Source organism: Brienomyrus brachyistius, unplaced genomic scaffold (genome assembly GCF_023856365.1).
Source record: "Brienomyrus brachyistius isolate T26 unplaced genomic scaffold, BBRACH_0.4 scaffold45, whole genome shotgun sequence".
Classification (NCBI taxonomy): Eukaryota; Metazoa; Chordata; class Actinopteri; order Osteoglossiformes; family Mormyridae; genus Brienomyrus; species Brienomyrus brachyistius.
In genome coordinates, this window is record NW_026042320.1 from 1505226 (window position 1) to 1524051 (window position 18826).

At 42.0% G+C, this 18826-nt stretch overlaps 1 protein-coding gene and 1 pseudogene across 1 annotated transcript; both read left to right on the forward strand.

Annotated features, from left to right (window-relative positions):
- LOC125723040 (cytohesin-1-like) overlaps window positions 1–18826 on the forward strand; it is a 458952-nt pseudogene that overhangs the window by 181351 nt on the left and 258775 nt on the right.
- Window positions 7697–13203, forward strand: LOC125723044 (cytohesin-2-like). Its single transcript, XM_048999454.1, has 3 exons — window positions 7697–7809; window positions 9217–9339; window positions 12050–13203. Exon 3 carries the CDS (start codon window positions 12055–12057, stop codon window positions 13201–13203), a length of 1149 nt encoding a protein of 382 aa, XP_048855411.1. The 5' UTR covers window positions 7697–7809; window positions 9217–9339; window positions 12050–12054.

An 18826-nucleotide genomic window follows, 5' to 3' on the forward strand; every position in this document is an offset into this window, starting at 1 on the left:
CCTCATCTCCTGACGGCCTGCTGGTGCCCACTTTCTATCCTGATGTCCCACCGGCACATGCCTGCAGGCTGCCACCAGCCCAGAGAAGATGGATCCAGAGGATGTCCTGCTAGAGTGCCCTGGGTCCTGCTACGTGGGTCCCTCCTTCATCCCAGACTCCGGTTACTCTGGTCCCAGTTTCTGGTCACCAGTATCAACAGGAGCCCAAGAAAGCGGCAGGCAGAATGTCTGTCTCCCAGAGAGGGTGTGCCAGTCTCTGTTCTTGCCCCCCCCCCCCCCCCCCCCCCCCCGAAGATTTCCCGATATACACTTCGATTCTCCTGGAGTAATTCAATTTGGAGTCGCAGGCTGCCCAAAATTTAATTCCATATCTGCCCGGTTTTCGGAGCATATGCTGTCAAAATGGGCAGCAGACTGCAACAGCAGATGGAGGGAATACTTATCCGATGCCAAATACAGAAATCAGATATAAACGTTAGACATTTTTCATAGCACTTTACAATATTATTCCTTACTGACTTAATAATACAGTCACTACTCAGGTACAAATCGTGACTAAATATAGTAACTAAAATAAATGATCCATTATGATTCATTGAACACGAACATGAAATTGATACTCACTACATACGTATTGGCAACATGTTCGTAAAAATATGATTTTTTTGGTAATTAAAAACTATAAACTGTTGTGACAATGTAGATCGATGTGAAGCAGTAATAAAGAAGATATTAGTTACCCATGAACAGAACCAGGTGTGACAATGGTGATATGCATCAGCGGAATGATGTTTGCCCAGAGCTCTCATACTTTGCAGATCGCCGCCATCTTGTCGCTGGATTTCCTGAGTGCTCTGGACTGACGATCGTCAGAGCAGATAACCAGCAACACGTCACAAAAGCTTTGTTTGGGCATCGTTGCTAGAAAAATCACCGGTCTCATTTTCGCACTTCATAAACTTTTGATTGATTCTTAATTGGATTTGAAAACCTCAGCCAATATTAAAAGCCCCATATATGCCGTAAACTCCCTTGCTGTTATTTCTTTCTAGTCCTTGACGAATTTCCTTCTTACCTCCAGGTTGCTAATGTTGATTTTTCCATTGATCTTGGAATAAAAAGTTGGACAGGATATCTTTGGCTTGCCGAATGCAGAGCCTGGTTGGCCGCAGAGAGGTTTTCATTGTGTACTGTGCTGTAATCCTGCCTGGACCATGTCCGTCCAGTGCTTTTGACTACCAGCACATCTGCACATCTTTGGTAATATCAGTCTCTTCCTCTGCAAATTCCACTTCCGAAACCTCAACAGAGGTCTCACACCTACTTCAGTACTGTCCCTTTTTGTACTGCTGCTTTCCAATTCCGCAATACGAGATCTGCTGCTTCTTCAGGTGTATCGCTCCATGTCTCTTACAGAGCAGCACCTCAGATCATCCTCAGGTTTGGCACCAGTATCATAGATAATGCGAACCTTCATATAAGCAAGAGGTAATATTTTGCTCAGTATCAGTTCAAGTTCAAATACTTCAGGTTTTTTATTTGACAAAACACATTAAATAGTCGTGCAAAGTCATTGATTTATTTTTAAAACTATTGCACTGTGATACATTTAACATCATATTTTCAGTTCTGCCAAATCTCTTATTGACAGCTTAGTGGTTTTCCAACGGCTTGTGGTGTCACATGGTGGTCGAAAATGATATTACAGGCTTTTGTTGAAATTCCTTAAAATTCATCTGGAATGTATTGATTTATGCTGTAATTAATGATGCAAATTAACACAGAGGGGGCCATTTTGACCCAAAACAGCTAGTTGGAGGGTAGCAATCCTCCAGATTTTAAAGGTCAAGACAATAAAACCTGGAAAAGTGCAAAGGACTGGAGCAAAAGAATAACAGTGAATGCTGTCAGAAACAGGCAGGAAACTCTGCATGGATGTTTTTGAAGAGGTAGATGGTCCAGTTGGCTGTATTAGTCAGTCTGCTGAGAAACATAGTGCCAACAAGCCCATGGCCCCTTTTCATGTAAAACTTCATACAGGAGGCTGTTTGTGCAGTTTAGTGCCTTTGTTAGCCTCGGCTCCTGTAAATCATATAAGCACACCCACCACACCCCTAGGAGCATTCAGTGTGCCCCCACCTGCCAACCTGCCTGTCCCCCCAACCCACAGACCGTCTGTAGTTCTGAAATCTATCCACATGGCTGCTGACCAAGTCTAAGGTAAAATTCCATAAATGAAATATTCAGTAAAATACAATTTTTCCCCTAATCTGGGAGACAGTGCAGAATTATTGGAGTTGGTCCTAACTCTGTCTTCAATATGTACCCAGCAGGCACCTAGGACTCGTATCTCCCTCTGAGAATTTCTTCTAATAAGAACATAAGAACTATACAAACGAGAGGAGGCCATTCGGCCCATCAAGCTCGCTTGGGGAGAACTAAACTAATAGCTCAGAGTCGTTAAAATCTTATCTAGCTCTGATTTAAAGGAACACAAGGAATCAGCTTGCACAACATTATCAGGAAGGCTATTCCATACTCTGACTACACGCTGTGTAAAGAAGTGCTTCCTTAAATCCAGCTTGAAATGTTCTTCCGCTAATTTCCACCTATGGCCACGAGTTCGTGTATTTAAACTAATGCTGAAGTAACTATTTGGTTGAACAGCATCCAAACCTGTTAGAATCTTATATACCTGGATCATGTCCCCCCTCAGTCTCCTTTGCTTGAGACTGAACAGATTTAGCTCAAGTAACCGTTCCTCGTATGACATTCCTCTAAGACCAGGAATCATTTTTGTGGCCCTACGCTGCACCTTTTCTAAGGCCACAATGTCCTTTTTAAGATATGGTGACCAAACCTGCACACAATATTCTAGGTGAGGTCTCACCAAGGAATTGTATAATCTTAGCATTACCTCCCTTGACTTAAACTCCACACACCTGGAGATATACCCCAACATCCTATTGGCCTTTTTTATTGCTTCCCCACACTGGCGAGAATGGGACATGGAAGCATCAACATACACACCAAGGTCTTTCTCATGATCAGCTACCTTTATTTCAGTGACACCCATGAAATACCTGTACTTTATATTTCTGCTCCCTAGATAAGATAAGATAAGATAAGATAAGAAAAAACTTTATTTATCCCGAGGGAAATTCTTTTGTCCTTTGCATGCTCAGTGCAACAATAGGAGTAAAGGTAAGGTGAAGAAAATAATAGTGCAAAATAGCTATGAGTGATACTGTATTGTAACTTTATATAAATACACATAAATACTCATACTCTGTAGAAAGTTAAAAAAGAAAAAAAAACTATAACTAAGCTATAACAAACATAATAAAATAACAGATTATTAGTGCATGTTTAATGAAAAGTGACTAAGTGTTTGATGGAGTACCTTACATTTATCGACGTTAAATTTCATCTGCCAGGTATCGGCCCAGTCACTAATTAAATCAAGATCCCGCTGTAGCTGCTGAGCCACTAATTCAGTATCTGCTACACCACCCACCTTGGTGTCATCTGCAAATTTCACCAGTTTACTGTATATATTGGTATCCATATCATTTATGTAAATTAGGAACAATAGTGGTCCTAAAATCGAACCCTGCGGTACCCCACTATGAACGCAAGCCCACTGTGACATTGTGCCTCTTATAACTACTCGCTGTTTCCTATCTGTTAACCAGTTATCAATCCAGGTCGCTACGGTACCTAAAATACCTGTCACTTTGAGTTTAAGTAGGAGCCTCTTGTGGGGGACAACATCAAAAGCCTTTTGGAAATCTAAGTAGATGACATCATAGGCCTTCTTATCATCAACTTCCTGAGTAGCTTCCTCAAAAAACTCCAACAGATTTGTTAAACAGGATCTACCTCTCCTAAATCCATGCTGGCTATCCCGCAAAATGTTATTGGAGTCCAGGTAATCTACCATTTTCTCTTTGATTATAGCCTCCATAACTTTACCAGTTATACAAGTTAGACTGATTGGCCTATAGTTAGACAAATTACTTCTATCCCCTTGTTTGAAAATAGGCGTTATGAAGGCGTGCTTCCAATCAGAAGGTACCACACCTTCAGATAAGGATTTTTGAAACAGTAAAGTTAAGGGTCAGCAAATAATATCCCTCATCTCTTTTAACACTATAGGTAAGATGCCATCAGGGCCCTGTGATTTATTTATTTTGAGCTTAGCTAGGCTTTGCAAAACATCTGCTTCAGTTATATATATATTAGCTATAGACAATGCTGGATAGGTAATAACTGGTAAATTACTAAGGTCCTCAACAGTGAATACCCGTGCAAAACTATCATTGAACTAATTTACTATATCAATGTCGTTTACTATTATAAGACCCTTACTATCCTGCAGATTAGTAATTTCAGGTTTTAGAGTTCTTTTAGAGTTAAAATACTGGAAGAAACTTTTAACGTCATCCTTAGCTTCCAATGCAACCATCCTTTCGACATTTCTTTTAGCTCGTCTAATATCATTTTTTAACTCAGCCTGTAGACTTAGATATTCCTGCTTAATTCTGTCATCATCAGTTATTTTCCATTGCTGGAACAAAGCCCTTTTCCTCCTTACTTTACACTTTATTTCCCTAGTAAACCACCTAGGTTTCAATTTCCTAGATTTATTCTTGCTGGAAACAGGTATGAAGTCCTCTTGCACTTGCAATAATGTGCTTTTAAAAAATTCCCAGGCCTCTTCAACAGTTTTGTTATTTAACTCCATCCAGTTCACAGTTTCTAGTTTTAGTCTCATACACTTAAAGTCAGCCTTCCTAACATTATATATTTTTGATTTGGACTTAGCTCTTCGAACACTAAACTTAACCTCAAATTTGACCATGTTATGATCGCTACTGTCAAGTGGTTCTAAAACGTCTAATTTACCAATCCTGTCCTGGTTATTAGAGAGAACAAGATCAAGAATGGCATCTCCCCTGGTAGGGGTGTTAACAAACTGAGTAAAAAAACAATCCTGTACTAATTCCACCATCTCCATTTCATTTTCTGAAGAGCCAGTGACAATGTCCCACTGCATTCCTGGTAGATTAAAATCACCCATAACTACCACATCATTTTTATTGCTCATAGTCCTAATATCACTGTATAATAATGTGCTTTCCTCAGCAGCTATATTAGGTGTTCTGTAACAAACACCGACAATTAGGCTATTTGAGTTTTTAGCATCTAATTTTACCCATATTGCTTCCGTAGTTTTATTTATATCAGTAAGTTCCCTTGCCTGCAAGTTTTCCTTTACATATACTGCAACACCACCTCCCTTTTTTCCTATACGATCCTTATGGAACAACGTGTAACCATCCATATTATATTCTTGTCCATCCTTTTCACTCAAACACGTTTCAGTTATTCCTATAATATCATAAGAGTCCGATGAGATAAAAGCCTCTAAATCATAAATTTTATTCCTAATACTTCTGGCGTTTAAATACAGACAACAAAGGGTAGGCCTATTACGGTGCCCACTTACAATATGATTATTTGGGGCTTTCCGTTTCCCCCCACTGACATAGTTAACTAACCTCCCTGCCCCCCCAGTCCCTAGTTTAAACATTCCTCAACTACTCTACACATACGCCTCCCCAATACACTGGTTCCCCTCTGGTTCAGGTGCAACCCATCCGGCTTGAACAGGTCCCACCTGTTCCAGAAGGTCCTCCAATGCCCCATAAACCTAAACCCCTCTTTCCTACACCATCCTTTTAGCCACGCATTTAATTTCCTTATCTCAGCTAACTTAGCCTGACTTGCACGTGGCACGGGGAGTATTTCGGAGAATACCACCGTGGACGTTCTGCTTCTAAGCTTATTGGCGACTTCTATAAATTTATCCTGCAGAACAGCCCTTCTACCCTTGCCTATGTCGTTGGTGCCAACATGCACCACGACAACTGGATCCACCCCAGCTGGGGCCAAAAGCTTATCCACACGATCTGGAAGGTCTCCTACCTGGGCACCAGGCAGGCAAGACACCGTACGGGACCCTCTATCACGCGTGCACACATAACTGTCTACTCCCCTAATAATGGAATCCCCCACTACCACAACCTCCCTCTTCCTGGGGGGAGGGGGCTCCTCAGTGCCCAAGGGCCCACCTGCCTCCCCAGTCCGTTCCGGCTCTAAAGCTGGAAGAACCTGAAACCTGTTCGACACAGTCACCTCAGGTGATGCCGCCTCTGCAACGTGTGTACGCCCTTTCCTGCGTCTACGACCTACGGTCACCCAGCTCTCTCGACCTCTCTGCTCTTCATTCTCCCCCCTCCCGGCTAGTGGCATACACACCTTCTCCCTAAAAGGCGTATTAACTTGCTCCTCTAACTCACTGTTGCATTGGATGAGAGCCAGTTGCTCCTCAAGGTCAAAATGCGCTCAGCAGCAGAAATTCTCCATCCTAGATGAGCCTGCAAAGTTCTGTAGAAGTTAAATATACTTTAGTCAAATGAGAGACTAACCTGCTGTCCGGCAGGGGAAGCTTCAACAAGCCCTTCATTCATGACAGCTCCACTTGGCTTTTTGACGAGTCCCCATTTAGATGCAGCACCTCAGAGACTGAAGAGCAGGATGAAAGCTGTAAGTACAGTTTGCTGTGGATTGTGTCTGTGTTTAAATCTAATAACGGATGAGACAATTTACTTAAAGCATGATACAGTTCATATTGCTCTTCAGGCTTCGTGATAAAATATTAAAATTATTGAGTACAGAGTTGTACATGCAAAGAAAACAATGCAGAGCGGCAGGGCGCCTGGCCCAGAGGGTCTTCACATAGAATTCTACAAAGGCTATTTTTTCCTGTTAGATTTACAGCTTTGGTTGTCTTGCCCTTTAAAGAAATTCTCTCAAGAAAGAAGTTGCCTCTTACCATGTCACAAGCAATTAGTTTCACCCAAAAAGGAGGAGGACCCCTCTCTGCTCCCCGTGTTAGTAGGTTCTCCCCGACTCCTCCTGCTTATTCCTTCCTCCCTCCCTCCTATTTGTGCTCTCCTCCTCCTCTTGGGTTCTATTCATGTCTTTTGGTTCAGCAATAAAACCCACAAGGCTGCCCTTGGATTGTCCCTCTTCCCATCGTGACATATTATGTATTACATGATTATGAAGTGATTTGATTATTATACAATAGTCAATTAACCACTTTGTTTCTTCAACTTGTCTTTCTTCTGAATCATCAGATATATGTCGTAGCTGGTAATTTGTTACACTCTGCTGTCAGTGCCAGTGTAGCCTAGGTACAACCAGTCGTATGTTTCGTTCATGCTGATGTTTGAACAATTTTTGGGAACAGATTTTCATAATGTTTTCTCATATATGTGGTGTGATAATTGAGCATGACCCCACTGTTGCTGTGCTTGGTGCTCCTGTCATGATCTGTAATCTCTTATTTTTTCATGTCTCCTCCCACTCATGCCAGCAGGGGTCGCTGCTGGCCCTTTGTAACCCTCCTAATTCTCTTGTATCCCATTATAGTTCTCCATCTTAACCCTGTATACCTGTTTTGTCGCTGATTAGTGTGCTGTGTATAAATATGTCTGCCCTCACTGCGTTCCCCAGCTCAGTCATTGCTGTTCCATGTGTAGTCTGTGTTTCCTTAAAGTCCACGTCTGTCTCAAAGTGGCTGCATTTGAGTCGAGTCTCACCCGATGCTCACATCTCCCCGCAGAAAAACAATACACCGCCTCACAGGCCAGAGCCACAGCCTTCTCCTCTCTGCTGGGTGGAAGAACAACTCTCACACAGTGGAAGTCCTCCAGACCCCCTGCCTTCAGACAATAGGTTAAAGATGTGTTTTCTATGTTTCCTATTGAAAATCTGAGATACAGCAGAGGCAACTGTAGGAAGAGCTTTCATGCTGTCTGGTCTCCTTTCACTGAAAATGTGGAGGGCCTGTATCTCACTTGGAAGATATTATTTAATCCCTTATATTACAAACCAAAGAATATTGCACTACACCATTACTAGGCTACACAAAGTTATTTTAACAACCACTGAATGGAAAAAGGTCAGTGCTGAATATATATAGCTGTGGAGCAGCAGCAGGCCTTGCTGGGCCGGAAATGCAAGCAGCATTGTCCACATTACCACTCTCTGTACTTGGATTGACCGAATGCTCAGACCGTAGGATAAGAATTAATACTTTTTATTGATCCCAATCAAGATATTTTCGTTTTGCCTCCCCCAACTTGCTCAGAGTGAGCTGGCCGTGACGGGCAGCCAGTCATAGTGACACCCAGGGAGCTGGGGGCCTTGCTGAAGGACCCACAGATGTGCCCAGGCTGGGCTAAAGTGGGCTATTTTCTGATCGCAGGCTTAGCACACTGAGCTACACACTGCCCCTAAATTTATATTTATATGTAATCTGTGTGTGTATGTGTAACCTAGATTTGCCCTGTATGTAAATCTAATCCAGGCCTTGATCCTACACCTACTATAATTATAAGTACCTCACTATACCTATATCTAACACTGCCATTCATCACCAGTGTTACATGTCAGGGCTTCGCTGCAATAGATCCCTCAGTGCTGCAGGTTATTACTGTGACTTTGCACACACACACGTTGCTGCTTCCTCAGCCAGTGTCACATATACTTTGTTACACACAGACCTCAGTAATCTCTGCTACACTCACACCTGCTCACTTTACATCCATGGTTAAATTCTCCTAATGGAATCTATCTTAATGTCTTTATTCTATTTTATTTTAATTGTTACTAATACACCGGATCTGAGTGCCTCATTTTGTTCCCTTCATGTAGAACACGTTTTGTAATGACAATAAAACATCCTTATCTTCATCTAAATCACACTGTCTAACTACTAACCTGTTTAAATAATATAATTGGATTTCAAAGGTTAATAGTCACTCAATTACCCCCTCAGCCCAACAGTACCACAAACACCCAACATGCACGGAAATTTTCTCCTAAGTTGTTTTCCCTGCCTGGAACAATACCACAGCAGTCACATGGAGTAATGTTTGAAAACATTTCGGAAACCTTGCATTGAAACTTGAGGTCTTTAGAAGGGATCAGTCCTGGGTGGCAAAGTTGCCATCACAAAGGTTTTTGATTAAGGGATTCATGATGCCAGGTAGCCATCTTTCACAAGCTGGTGGGCTGTGCCACTGATGCGTTTGCTTTGGTTTTATATGTCTGTCCTGGTTTGTGTTCTTGCCACTTCAGGTTCCCTGGTTTTGGTCTACATTCCTCGGTCCTCTGCTGTGGAGTCTACCTTCTGCTTCACCTCATTCTGGAGTCGCCCATCCAGTCAGCGGCCCATGTCCCCCTGGTTCCCTGTTTCCTGAGGTTAGTCTGCTAGTCTCCGGGGCCAGGGGGCAGAAATCTGCCATGTTGGATGGGCGGCCCAGGTTGGGGTGCTCCATCATAGACTGATACATGAAGGATTATAAATGGTTTTTAACCAGTATGTACCGAGTGTGCGTCGTGACGAAAAGAATGTCATGGGAACATTTAGGACTGACTGCAGTATTAGTTCAAAGCATGATTGTGTGTTTCTTAATTCAAAAATAAATCAATAAAAATTATAAATTTTTTAAAGTAACTTGATTCAGTTAAAAGGGGTTTGTCCATTTGCTTTAGCAGAAGTTTGTGTAAGTATGATGTTCACCTTCCCTTTTCATAGTCTAGTCTTTGCCAATTTTTATGCTTATTTCCCCTGGTTAAGTTAATCTGACTTGTGTGTTTAGGAGGGTCATACAGGCTTTTTGTTTGTAATGGAAGCACAGGGTCTGTACTTGCAGCTTATTTGCCATGCTAATGGAAGCATTTTACCTTCCTCTCTAATCTCTTTTTTTCTTGGCTCTCACTGCAGTCTCCTCTATGCCAGGGTTTCTCAACCCAGTCCTTGGACCCCACTGCAAAGATCCACAGTTTTGCTCTGTCCAAGCTCTCAGCACAGCAGTAAAAGGTGACTGTTTGGTTCATGCATGCAGGGATCTGGGACAGAGCAAAAACGTGGAGCTGTCTGGTGGGCTGAGGAATGAGTTTATAAATGCTGCTGTATGAAGTATTAAACCATTTGACCGGTTGGATAAATGTTAAAACGTTTTCTCAAAATATAAAAAGAGATAATCTTCTGTTTTGCATCTCATTACAAGCAAACTTGTTTTTTGTTTTTATATCACTCTAGTATTTGATATCTAATTTTCAGTCTTCTGGCAATATTATCTGGTGAATGGGGAAAGACTTCCAGCAGGGGCTCCGGTTTCCTCCCACAGTCCAAAAGTGTGCAGGGTAGGTTAATTGGCAAATCTGAGTTGTGAGTGTTTGCGCCCTGCAGAGTGTTGACTCCTGCCCAGGGTTGGTTCCTGCCTACGCCTGTTGTTCCAAGGACAGGCTCCGGTCCCCCCCGCGACCTCAGTTTGGCTTGCTGTCTCCCCGCTTGGTTTTCTTTGGTTTACGTCTTCACTAGCCCCCTTGTTGCTTTGACTTGTGTGTAAGTTATGTATGTGTGATTGTATTGCTGCATAGGGAGTGACTGCTGTTTTGTTTTGCAAGTGTGTGTTGGACTCTGTTTATTTGGTTAGGGAGTGAGGTGGAGTGTTTGTCTTTTGGTTTCCTTTTCTTTTGCACTTAGGTGAGATTAGCTGTGGGTCGCACTTGATAGTTGGGGATTTTGTTTGTTATTTTGGCTGTGGTCACTCCCAAAGTCTTTTGCACCGGGTTATTTGTTCAGTGTCAGTATTATACATGAAAAAAAATGAAAATACAAAAAATATCCCTTTGTCCACTGGTGTTCCCTTCTTGCCCTCACCCCGTTTGTCCCTTTATCCCATTCCCCTTTCCCGTGAATACTGTTACACTCCAACCCTAGACAGGATATCAAAACAGCATCTTACCTATAGTTTTAAAAGAGATGAGGGATATTAATCATTGACCTTTATCTTTGCTATTTCAGAAATCCGTATCTGCTACCTTGTGACTGGAAGTATACACTGTAAAAAAAGGCAAAATTTGTCACAGTTTTAAACGATTTTATATCAGCCAATTTGACTACAGTATAATTATTTTTTTCCTCTTATGTTAAATGACAGAAAAGTTTTTATCAAAACTACATTGCATAACTGGCATCGTAGTACTGATTAGCACCGATTCATACATCCCGATGAACAAATATGAAGTTCATTTAAACTGTGGTACCTTAAATCCGTCAAGTTACCTCGATAAGCCAGTAACCCTGATTCGTAGTATAGGCCACTGATCACAAGCACTCTGTGTAAACGTATTGTTTAACCGGCGCTGTTGCATTACCAGGGTGAGAGGTTGACTTGCTGGTTAGCTATAAAAACAGACGTTAGTGCAACTCCACGTTAATGGTGCGGTCATCATGGCTTATAAATGCTTATTATCGTTCATCATTGTTTGTGTCAGTAACGATAACATAAACAAGGGTAGGCACCAGGAGAACATCATTGGCTCTTGCATCGATTACTTTTCCCGTAACACCCTTTAGATTGTTTCCCTGAAGGGCAGCAAACCGACAATTTCGGTGTGATTGAGCTGATCACGTGTGCATGGGGAGGGAATGCGGACCACATGACCTTCCCGGCGAGCTCAGCACATCCAGCATCGCTTCGCAAATACAATCAAAATGTTTTATCTTTATTCACACTTTTTATCTTTATTCATTATCTCTACGATCTCACTGCTGGACGAATGCCTGGCATTCAGAGCATTCTTTATTAGCCATTTGCCTTTGGATGCAGTTTATTTGCATGCCCCAAAGCTTCCAGGCATCAGTAATTGCTTCCCACGTTACTCCGGTCCTGGGGTCTTCTGTAACTGCCCTTTGGGATTACATATATTCAGCATATGCTTTTGTCCGAAGTGAGGAGAGTTTGGGGTCAGAGCACTTGGGTCTAAGGGACTTGCTCAAGGGCTTAACAATGTTATGATTACTCTGCCATGGGAGTTGAACCAACAACCAAACTGGCAGAGATGGCCAACCTGCTGAGCTCCACACCCGCTGACGATCTCCTTTTCCTGTCTGCTGCAGTCTCCATGGACCTGAGTCCAGAGAAGCACTCTGAACTTGAGGACATCCGGCTGAGGAAAGGAGCCCTTCTGCTGGAGATCCAGAGGCTGCGGGAGACGCTGAGAGAGGCCCTCATGGAAGTGGAGGGCCTTGAATCCAGCACCAAACGCAGCCAAATCTTAGAAAAGAATAGGCATGTCGCCATGGGAAGAAAGAAATTCAACATGGACCCTAAGAAGGGTATCCTGTTCATGATACAAAACAATCTTCTCTGGCACACGTCTGAGGACATCGGCCAGCTCCTATACAAGGGAGAGGGGCTGAACAAAACAGCCATTGGGGATTACCTGGGTGAGAGAGACGACTTCAATATCCAAGTTCTCCAAACATTTCTTGGGCCTCATGAATTCGCAGGGTTCAACCTGGTACAGGCTCTCAAGCAGTTCCTCTGGAGTTTCCGTCTGCCAGGAGAAGCACAAAAGATTGACAGGATGATGGAGGCCTTTGCGCAGAGGTACTGTCAATGTAATCCTGGAGTCTTCCAGAACATTGACACCTGCTATGTACTTTCATTTTCCATAATCATGCTAAACACTAGCCTTCATAATCCAAATGTGAGAGACAAGCCCAGTGTGGACAGGTTCATCTCCATGAATCGAGGAATCAATGATGGAGGCAACCTGCCAGATGAACTCCTCCGAAATCTGTATAAGAGCATAAAGAATGAGCCATTCAAGATTCCTGAAGACAATGGGAACAATGCCTTCTTCAACCCTGACAGAGAGGGTTGGCTCTTCAAACTGGGAGGAGGACGGGTGAAAACATGGAAAAGGCGGTGGTTCATCCTGATGGATAACTGCCTTTACTACTTTAAACATACTACGGATAAGAAACCCAGGGTGATCATTCCACTGGAGAATCTGAGCATCAGTGAGGTGAAGGATCTCAGGAAGCCTAACTGCTTTGAACTGTACATCCCTAACAACAGAAGACAGCTGATGAAAGCCTGCAAAACGGAGGCGGACGGCCGCCTGGTAGAAGGAAATCATGTGGTGTACCGCATCTCGGCGCCAACCCCTGAGGAGAAGGACAAGTGGATACAGAGCATCACTGCTGCTGTGAGCACTGACCCTTTTTATGAGATGCTGGCAGCAAGAAAAAAACGGCTCTCTTAAAACAGGGGTGTCAGACTCATTTTCACCCCGGGCCACATCAGCATCATAGTTGTCACCTTATTTGGCCCTCAGGAAACCACCATGTCCCCCACAGACATCCCGATGTCATGTACTTGGTGCCAGAATTATAGAACACACAGGACTATTTGTCCCAGATTCCAGAGGAAGAAGTCAACCACTGTGAAAATGACTGCATTCACCGACGTGATATTGCTTGTGATGATGATGTCTTCACGTTGTGCACCTCTGTCATGGCAGAGAATGGTCTTGATGTTCCTCTGGATGCTTATAAGACAATTGACCTCTACCTGCACCTACGAGAAGAATGATCAGTTCTTCTAGACACTGAACGATAAAGACTGTGTGAATATGCTTGGATGTGCTATTGCAGAAAGTATTTATTTCAGAACAAGGAACTTTGCACAAAACAACTGACTATTTGACTATGATCGCCCACTCCAACATTTGGGCCCAGAATTGTTGTTGCAGACATTCTTTGCCTTTATAATGTGGTCTCACAAAGTAATGTTTAACCTTAAGGTAGCATGACCGAATTCCAGGTTTTGTTTTGATGCGACTTATTGTTCACTACAGATTTTATCATCGAAATGCCCTGTCCTTTTTTTGTATAAATGTGAAATTAAATGTTATTTGCACTGTATTGCTGATCTTTATGTCAGAGTACCTTTTTTTCTGAGAATCCACACTGCTGTAAATTTGCATTAACATGATTAGGATTGGGATGGAAAAATTATTTTCCATCTTAACCCATATTCTAAGCATATTGATTTCTGTTGTAAATTTTACTTTTACAGCAGTATGATTTAAGACACTAACAGCAATTCATTTTTCAGCCAGTAATTGTTAATGTGATAGGAATTGCATTCAACAGCAAATGCGTTCAACTTAACCAAATGTATAAATCTTACATATTCTGATGATTTGACATTCCCCCGACGTCTGTGTGATGTATTTCAGCAACAACACGCAGTTAATGAGATCACTATGCGGAATTTAGCCGACTGTTATTTTACTGATTAGGATATATCACCCATGATTGGGGTATACTATATATCAAGGGTCAGCAACCTTTTTGAAACTGAGAGCTACTTCACGGGTACTGAGCCATACAAAGGCTACCAGAACAGACTTTACCTAAACTTATCTAAACTTCATGTAGAATAAACACGTTTTAAATGCTTTTTTGGATATTGTCATTTTCAAATCTATATAAATACAAATGTGATTAAAGAAGAATAGCAACAAGATAAAATTTAATTTTAGTCGCTGCCCACTGGTGAGTTGTGGTATTTTTAGAACAGATCCGTGGACAACTCATGTGGTCCTTGGGGGCATCCTGGTGCCAGTGGGCACCATGTTGGTGACCCCTGTTCTAAATGGTATGTAGGGTTTGCAAACTACACCAACGCTTTTGATGTAGCTACATTTAGGCTTATAGTGGAATATTATAGTGGAAGATTCCTTGCGTGAGTGTCTGAGAGCGTGAAAGTCATGCCAGATGCATGGTAGTCGGCAGCCCTGCTTTCCGTCTGCATCTGTCTCTTACTTTAGGTGGCTAGAGATCCAGCATTACTCAGGATTAGGAGCCACTTGCACTGATAAGAATTAGTTTCTTTTTCCCCTTGCAGTCTGCTGCTGTATAACATTATGAAATCAGCCCAAAAATCCGCAACCCATGACCTCCTAGTATTTACCCGAAACTATGTTTTCAAAATAGCACAACTGGGCATGAACACCGCGGACCTGGAAACTCTGCTGAGCATTGAGAATGTGGTAGAAAAATTTAGAATATAATACTTAGAATAAAAGTCGGACCTCTCAGTTTGATGAGGTAAAGGAAAATCTCTTTTATTTCAGCAACTCAGCAAAGCGCTCTCATCACACTCTGGCATTCGGTACCAAGATCTTTTTTAGCTCTCCGAGCAACCAGTTGATATACCATAACTCCCACTTCACAGTAAGGGTGTCTAAATCCTGATTGGTCACAACACACAAATGAACCAAGCTTAAACGTATAACAAACACAATTTTCGAATTCTATTGGTTCACCTTGGTGGCAAGGTAAAGTCCACCCATTCTACTCAGTCTACCAGAACATGTCTCGACTGCTAGGCTCCTACTGGAGATATGAATATAGATATTGATTACATGACATTGAATCACTGTAAATACTCAGTTGTCCTTTGATTAATGATTAACGTATTGACGTATTGTCATTGAATCACTGCCAATACATGGTTAACATATGATTAGTATGATTAACAATTACTTATACATTTGCACTACCGCATAGCTTGCTATATATTGTTTGCCACAACTATTCTATAAAGCTATAACTCGCTGTGCACCAGTTGGGGCAGCTTCGAATCTCTCCCTGCAGGTGGTTTCTCCCCCCCCTTTGTTCCGCTGTCTGCCTCTCCAAGGCCCGAGCTTTCCTCAGGGTCTGCGGAACTTACTGCAGGCAGCTATCTCGAAGCGAGGTCACACAGTATTCAAAACAATCTCTTCTTGCCTAAGGCCTAAAGACACACACAGTCCCAATATGCCAACCTCCCGGGCCTACCGATGTCCAATTTTAATTCCACAAGAATCAGCGTGCAAAGGCTCTTAATTTGGATATGTTTGTGAAACGTTCTGCTGCACAGCACAACAAAGAAAAACAACTGGTCAGTGATAATGAAAAGTACAATCAGCATTGTTTTAACCATGAGAGTCCAAATGCTTAGATAAATTGTCACTTTTTCAGTGTAAGTATGTTCCTGAGCTCCACGATTCTGAATGATAGTCGGTTTCTCACTGAACCTCCATGCCACTCTGTTAAAATCTCTTGCCACCCCATGTAAAATTTTCTAGATCCACCACTGTGCCAGAGCTAAGACTTAAGAATCTTGAGTATTATTTCAACATAAACTTTGCTTGGGTGCTTCATACTTTAAATTAAATATAAATTATGGCAACGTGCAAAACTATTAAGGAAAATGCAACGTATTTGTTTTTCATTTACATAATTATATATGTTGATTATGATTCTTTTTAGTTCCACAGTACATGCAGATACTACAATCCAAGCATGCACTCTTAGGTTAATTGCTATCAGTTTATATAAAGATTTCCCATTCGGTGCCTGTTGTAGAAATTTCAATCAGAGACTAGCTTCTGATATAGAAAGAATGTTTACATTTTTTTTTGGCCGTGGAATAGTTTTTCAGTGCTGCATGTAGTTTCTCTTTATTGTTTGATTAGGACACACTTACACATCAACAAGTGCAGTGGCAGTTGTGATGTTCTCGCATATGAGAAAATACACAGACAACTTTTATTAAAGAAAACGAAAGGCTTTACTCTCCATACTCCAGTCAATTGCATGCATAGGCCTACTGCCGCATCTCACTTTGCCAACTTCCGCTTCCATGCTGCTCAGGAGGATCTGGCTGGCAGACAGCAGTGTTTCCCCTATCATTATATTAGGGTGCCCCCCGCAGAAGGTCAAGTTCATCTTATTTAATTACATTTTCTATATAGCGTCAGATCACAGCAGAAGTCATTTACTGTAAGGTTACTTTTACTGTAGAAGAGCTCTATACATTGTCCTTTTAAAAAACAGGTTAAATAACCTTTTGTTATTATATCTTATTTGCACAACAGCTTGTCATTTTTGTCTCTATACCAGAGGTGCCCAATACATCGATCGCGATCTACTGGTTGCTCGCAAAGAGTGAGTAGATCGCATGACATAAAAAATAGAGGAACGATCAACCACGCCAGCTGCTGCAAAACTCCAGTAAGCAACCGAGTCGCCTCCAATTTATTCCTACTAAACTTAAGAGAGGGTATAAAACTGAATGGGGGAGCAGGACCAAGTACGAAGCCAATAACCTACCACTTCCATACGGAATTAAAGGAGGAGTATTTTTTCCCCACACGGTCATATTCGAAGTGCGTTTGTTTCATCTGTCAGTCTACCACTGCTATTCCGAAGAAGGGAAATGTGGAGCGGCATTTTCGGACTGCTCATAAAAACTACGGCATTAACTTCCCTCCGAAAAGCGAGCTGAGAAAGAGAAAGGTGAAGGAACTAAAATCCCAGTTCAATTCAAAAATGCTTCATTTATGCCAAAGGGAAATTAATAATAATGATAAACAATATTAAATAATAACAATAATAATAACAACAATAAATAATAACGAATATCTATAAATCTATAAATAACAATATGTTTTGCATTTTTATAGTAGATCATTTTGACTTGGTCATTTATAAGTAGCTCGCAAGCTGAAAAAGTGTGGACACCCCTGCTCTACACTTTCGCGCATGGCGGAGTTCCGTCCCGATGCGCGATCACAGACACGTGCGCGCACACACAGGTGAGCACACTCCCACCAGCGGACAGAGAGCGCGCGTCAGAAAATATGTAGCGTCAGCCACCTGAAAAGCAGAGAAAAATATCTGCGTTTTTTAAAGGGTGATAAAGACGTTTCACAATGGAATTTTCTGCTTTAAACTATCACCATTTTATTCTATCAGCTATCGTTTTTAAAGCCTAACAGTTCATATATTTTCAGCTCGAGCCAAACATCCGCAATAGGCTGCCAGGAGACCATCTTGTAACTTGCATGCGGATCTCAATAAATAGGCCTGACGTTTCTGACTTCCCATATCAAGAGGCTCTAGAAATGTTATTTTTTTCCCCTTGTCCTGTCCGGCAGCTTTAGCAGAATCATGGTCTGAATGCACTGCTGTGCCAAACATACTTGCTTTACCATGAGGGGATCTATAAACTCTGTATAGGCCCCTCATGTTGATCTATTTCTTTATTTTATTTATTTTTTTTTGTTTTAACACATGTAAAAACATTGCAGTGGGTGAGCTGGCCGTAGTGGAGGGACATATTAGGAGGGGGAAAAAATAAGGAAAAGGAGAAAAAAAAGACAGGAAAAATAAAAAAGGAGTGGATAGATTCAGAAAGGAATAAACAAAATTATAGCGTGCAGAAAGTAACACAACTATACAAGCATATAAAATCTTAGTGTGTGCTTGGATGGGTGCGTGTGTAGGTGGGGATTGTGATGGTGATAAGGGTTAATAGGAAACACCTGTGAGGGGAAAGGAGGAACAACATAAATTGTCAGCGAAGGAGTAAGAAGGGGGGGCCCATATGCTCGGTGGTGCTTGGAGTTCATGCTGCAGCTGCCAGATGCGGAAGCGCGTGCGCTGGGGGAAAATTATTGCATTGTGGGACATACGGCGAGTTATTGGGGTGCGCAGAGTTGGGAAGCTAATGACGCCGGTCCGCGATTGGTGGCAGCGGCGTGGATTCCAGGCGCCACAGGAAAGGTTTGTGGTTCCTTCTAGGAGTTGGATTATTGTTTGTGTTGTGGGTTTTGTTTTTGGGGGATTGGGCTGTCTTCCCCCAACTAGTTACTTTAAATAATATTGTTTGATATAAATTGATGTTTTTTCCTTGTGTATTTGTGTTATTTAGGAGGAACCACATGTGATTTTGGTGTTCATGGCCCTTGTGTTGATGTGAGCTGCCCAGGCCTTTTTATTGTCCACGTGTGAACTTTAGCCGGGTGTTTTAGCTGAGTGTGAAATGTTTTC